At 27.4% G+C, this 6,206-nt stretch overlaps 1 protein-coding gene across 1 annotated transcript; it reads left to right on the top strand.

Moving 5' to 3' along the window:
- Positions 1–448: 448 nt before the first annotated feature.
- Positions 449–1,773, top strand: LOC107895183 (nuclear transcription factor Y subunit B-2). The gene has a single exon (XM_016820442.2). The coding sequence runs from the start codon at positions 875–877 to the stop codon at positions 1,391–1,393; it is 519 nt and encodes a 172-aa protein (XP_016675931.1). The 5' UTR covers positions 449–874; the 3' UTR covers positions 1,394–1,773.
- The last annotated feature ends 4,433 nt before the right edge of the window (positions 1,774–6,206 follow it).

The following is a 6,206-nucleotide window of genomic DNA, read 5'->3' as shown; positions in this document are numbered from 1 at the left end:
ACAAAAATATTCTTTTTATATTTAAAATAAATTATATTATTTAACGGTACTTTACTCTTTTTATTTCTTTAAAAAAAATCAATAAATAATTTGCATATGATGTAATGGGGCTTGAACCCATTACATTTAGGTCGATAAAGTTTAAAATTTATCACTAAACAAAAACTTTATCTTGAAATATCTTATATATTTTAATTTTATTATGCACACTTTATTATATTCATAAATTATATATATTGATAGTATTATTAATTAAATATCAACTTAAGAATAATGATGACACCATGATAAATAATTATAATGTATTTAATATTTTTAATCTCATATATTTATATGTTTAAACTTTATTTTACTCACAATATAATTAATTTTTTTAATATGTAATTAATAATGGGTTTAAAAGAAGACGTTTTATTATAATTTTTCAAAATACAGTCGTAACCATAATAGATTTTTTACTCAACTTAAAAAAGAAAAAGATACGTATAGATATTGGGATGCAGAAACAGTTAAACCCTCCCCACTGAGTTGAATGTAGTCCAAGAATCATGATTTTTATTCAACGAAGAAGTAAAACAACACACACACAATATCCCATATCCACAAATGCCAAATCTCTTTAGTTGAAGCGTTTCACTTTCAAGAAAACCAGAAAATTATCTCTTTTTTCCCACTTCTTTAAATCCATCTAGACTCGACTCAGCTCATTTTTCCATTTCAACAAGCTTCTAGGGCTTTTCCCTACTCTTTAAAGCTCACCAAAATCCCCACTACAAGCTAACAAAACCTACATATATATTCAACTTCAACTGCTCTTTTTCACTATAAAAGCTCTATATCCCAATACCTTATTGAACTTTGAGAATTGAAGGCGATGGTGGACTCAGACACTGAGTCGGGAGGAGGTCAAAACAACGCATCCAACGCAGATCTTTCTTCCCCGAAAGAGCAAGACAGGTTCTTGCCAATCGCTAACGTTAGCAGGATCATGAAAAAGGCTTTGCCCGCCAACGCCAAGATTTCCAAGGAAGCTAAAGAAACCGTCCAGGAATGCGTGTCGGAGTTCATCAGTTTCATCACCGGGGAAGCCTCCGATAAGTGTCAGAAGGAGAAGCGGAAGACCATCAACGGTGACGATCTGCTGTGGGCCATGACTACCTTAGGTTTCGAAGATTACGTCGAGCCTTTGAAGGTTTACTTGCAGAGGTTTAGGGAGATGGAAGGGGAGAAGACCGCCGTAGCACGTGATAAAGACGCGCCTCTTGCTGGAGGCGTCGGTGCTGCTGCTGCTGCTGGTTCTAGTGGGATGTATGGGATGATGGTACACCAGCAGCATCAAGGCCATGTGTATGGTACTGGTGGGTTTCATCAGATGGGCCGGGGCCCAAGGTAGAGTTCTTCATCACTCACACGTGTATGGTTGTTATTAATTTGATAAAAGAAAATCTGGTTTGGTTTAGGTTCGGCATACTGGGTTGGGCCGGGGATAAGGCCTTGCTAATTTACTATTGGGACACGTGCACGGTTGTGATAGCTTGTATGTTTGAGGAGAAGGTAGTGTCTGGTTTCACTTTTCACACCCTTGATTTGAGGTTTGGTAGTAGCTTGTATCTACAACATTGGAGTGATGTTAAGCTTTTTAAGAATTAGGGTTTTGAATTTAGGGTTTACTTACTATAAAAAGGAAAATAATTAAAAAATTATGTGTTGAATAATAATTCGGGGATTTTGTTATTTTATTAAATGATAATCGATAGAATCATATTCCTCAAATTTTATTAGTTTTACTAGATTTTGCTTTTTTGTTATGGGAAAAAATATACTCTCTTTTTTGTGAATTGTTAAATAAAAATTTATTTTAAAATTTCAATATATTTAATTTTATAAACATTGTAATATTTTTAATCACATTCAAATGGGTGTGACTTGCATTGACTTTAATTAAATGCTTTATTTGTCACAACACAAGTTACTAGTTAACAATTAAATGTTCTATTTGAAGTATAACCTTTACAAACATAGCTTATATAAATTATAGGTAAATTACTATAAAATGTATAATTCCAAAGTTCACCTTTAATATTTCTAGTATTTTTTACTTTCACCCTTATTTATTTTCTCATTCTTACCCACAATGTTGTAAAAAATTTTAAATAATCAATCAATTAACGGTCAACGATTTTATTTAATGTCGCATGACACATTAGCTGATGATGGTTAATGTGATATAACATATATATTTCATTGATGATGTGCCATTCTTGAGTTGGAATTAAAAAAATTTTAAAAAAATTATAGAAATTATTAAAATCATATAAAAATTAGCTTATTATATAAAAAAAATCTTGAAAATAATCCAATAATCAATTGTGCCCTCAATTGAAAACAATACTTGATTGAGACCTCAATTGAATTTAAACAACCAATTAAGTCTTTGATTTTGTACTTTATATGAAATTCCCTTAACCTCGTTAGTTTCACCCCGTGAAATTAAGAGTGAAACTTTTATTTGGAGATAAACTAAATTTTTTATCTTCTCCTCATTTGTTCCTTGAGTACTTTCTTTTTTTCACTCAGTTATAGCATTGCATTTTGAAAATATTTTTTTTAATTTATTGGGGTTGACTCTTTTCGAATAAATCTTTGAAGTATCATTTTTTTGGGTAGTTAATCGGTAATCCCTTGACTTTATGAATCAAGTTCATCGAGCAACCGCTCATGACACATCGGTTCTTGACAAAGTATGAGAAACAAAAACTTCTACAGGAGAATAACATCTTCAATTGTTGAAAAGATTGATTGGTTGCTCAAAAGACGAAATTTTAAAAAGTTTTCCTAAAATGTCAGACCTTTAACCTATCATAAAAAAATATATATTTTATTCTTAAATCTAACTATCTTTTTATATACAATTTTCGCTCAATACTGCCTATGACCATTAGAGAGTGAGGTAGTCAACCATGCCTCCAAATGAAATGAAATACATCCTCTGGCAAATCTACCACAATAATCAAAGATGGTGCTGGTTGGTTGCATCTTCTCCTTTGTTAGTGGGTGGACCGAGGTTCACCATTTCATAGCTAGAGCTAGTGTGCTTGTAAATTCCTCGGTCAACTACCACAGTTTGCCACACTAGATATGCCAATTCATCACCTCATATCATGTTTTTATATTTTTTATGTTATAATTGTGTTTAACCTATTTTAATTTTGAGTTAATATTTGATGTATTGAAATTATATAATTACATGTATTTTTATTAAATTAGATAATAAAATATCTAAATTTTTTTTAAAATAAATCTATTTATTTTTATTTTAGATGATTAATTCACTAATAATATGTTTAATTATGCAAGATAAATACACCAAATATTTACTCTTTAAATTTATATAATTTGTATTATATAACTTTTCTATATATATATATATATATATTTATATTACATTCATATCTTATAATTGTTTAGATATTTCAATCACCAGAGAGTATGGAATATAGACGATGGCTGAAATTGATAATTTTTAACTTTCATGTTCATTTTATGATTTATGTTTGGAATTTGTAGTTGCCTTCACCAACAATGTTATCTTCAAAGTTCGAGCTTGCATTTTCTCCTTACAAATGCAACATCTTTTCATCACACCAAAAAAAAATACGTGATTGACATTTTTTTAAAAAGGCGATTGCATGGTTTTTACCTTGAGAAAGGATTATATGAAATAGGGGCGTCATATCATCCTGTATCCCTTTTTAATTATTTAATGACATTTCAATATTTTTTTTCTATGTCATTGATACACAATTTTGGTAATTTTTTTAACATGAACCCCACACCTTGAATTTTAAACCCGAACCTATAATCCAAACTCAAAAAAGTTAAGGTTTAGGGTTGAAGGTTCAAGGTTCGAGTTTGAGGTTTAGGGTCCAGAGTTCAGATTAAAAAATTTACTAAAATTATGTATCAATGATGTAGGGGAAAATTTATTGAAATGTAAGCAAATAATTAGACCATTTTACTAAAAAAGGCCCATTTCCTACTTTATTTACGGAAATGGGCCACTTTAAACTTAATTTACCGGAGTAGGCCAAAAAACTTAAAACGCGCCTACATGAAAGCATTTTAAAGGTAAATTTCAAAAAAGCATGCTGACGAGGACACACTTTACCCCATGTTAGCAAAAACGCACTGATGTGGGCACGCTTTTGCCCATTCTCGGACTAGATTTTCAAAAAATGTCATTTTTTTAAATATTATAAAATAGACCAATTTTTTGAAAATTTATGAGAATAAACCTCTATAAAGAACCAAAGTGACAACACCATTTTTTTTTAAGGTGTCACCAATTAATATGAAAATAAAATAGACCCAAAGTCTCATCTCCCTTATTTTCTTAAATAATATGGGATATGAGATATGTGTATATATAGACTCATGAATAAGTTTTGCACAGCTTGTTCCTAAATAATGTGAGATTCCTTCCTCTTTTAACAACACAAGATTAAAGGCTACACTATATTTTATATTTTTTTACTTATAGAGTTCAAGTTTTTTTTACAAAAAGCTAACATTTTTTACATTATAAATAAAAATTTTAAACTCTATAAATAAAGAAATTATAAAATATAAAATGAGTATGTTAAAATATTAAAAAATAAATATTTAAAAAATTACTAATAGTTGAGTGATCATTTTGTAAGTTTTTATAATTCGATAGCCAAAAAATCATAGTTAAGTGACTACTAATGTAATTTAATCTAGATATAATAATATGAAAAATAATTATTATATTTTATGTATATTATATATTTCTATAAAAAACTTATTTAACATAATTATATACTATGTTTAAATAGATTATCTATCTAGTCAAAATATATCTGAAATAAATTTATCAGCATTCATTAGGTGATGAAAATTAAATTAAAATTATGATTAAAAAATTAATGAGTATAGTAAAATATTAAAAATAAATAAATATTTAAAAAAAAGATATACCAATTTTTTAAAATTACAAAAAAAATATATACTATTTGAGTACCAAATACTCACCATTTATTTATTAATCAAACATTCATAATATAAAATAAAATAATAAAACATTAAAAGTATAACTTCTAAATTTAAATAATGGAAAATTATTTTAAAAATTAGAATTGCATGATATTAACTTCAAAATTTTAAAATTGAATAGAAGCTTATTGTATGTACAAGTTTCATATGTACAATTTATTCTTTTTTTAATAATCCTTTTGCATATGCTAACAATTCTAAAATGCAACAAGATTAAATATTTCAAAAGATAATTTTATAATATGAGAAAATGTTAACAAAATATAAAAAAATAGAAATTATTTTGTAAAAAAATTATAAAATACAGTGAAGCCTTTAATCTTATGTTGTTAGTTAAAAGAGGAAGGAATCTCACATTGTCTAAGACCAAATTACAAACCTATTCATGGCTCTATATATATACATATCTTATATCTTATATTGCTTAAGAAAATAAAGGAAATGAGACTTTGGGTCTATATAAAGATCTATTTTGTAACTTTTATTTCCATATTAATTGGTAACACTTTAAAATAAATAAAAAACGGTGCTGTCACTTTGGGTTTTTATAAAGGCTTATTCTCGTAAATTTTCAAAAAATTGACCTATTTTTATAATATTTTTAAAAAAAATGACATTTTTTTAAATTTTAGACTAAGAATGGGCAAAAGTGTGTCCATGTCAGCACGTTTTTGTTTACACGGGATAAAGAGCGTCCCTATCAGTGCGCTTTTTTTAAATTTCTCCTTAAAACGCTTTCACGTAGGTGTGTTTTGGATTTTTTGGTCCATTTCGGTAAATAAAATTTAAGTAGCCCATTTTTGTAAATAAAGTAGAAAATGTTTTTGTTTAATATAATGCTGTTTACTTTTAGTAAAATAGTGATGCCTTCTGAGAAAACTTGTTTTTTGAGGTAATGTGAATTGCACGAAAATATCATTATATATTAATTTCATTTTTAAAATTTTAATATTAAAAAAATTTAAACATCTTCTATTTTAAATGTATTTTTTATAAAAAAATATGTAATTAAATAGTTTTTTAAAGGAATTAAATAGTTCAAATGGTAATAAAAATGTAATTGAAGATAAGAACATAGTATAATTTAGTTTTTTATTAAACTTCAAGTCATTTAATTTTTTTACTTAATTATT

This window comes from Gossypium hirsutum, chromosome A13 (genome assembly GCF_007990345.1).
Source record: "Gossypium hirsutum isolate 1008001.06 chromosome A13, Gossypium_hirsutum_v2.1, whole genome shotgun sequence".
Classification (NCBI taxonomy): Eukaryota; Viridiplantae; Streptophyta; class Magnoliopsida; order Malvales; family Malvaceae; genus Gossypium; species Gossypium hirsutum.
The sequence above is the reverse complement of the archived record's forward strand: the minus strand, read 5'-3'. Positions and strand labels throughout refer to the sequence as shown.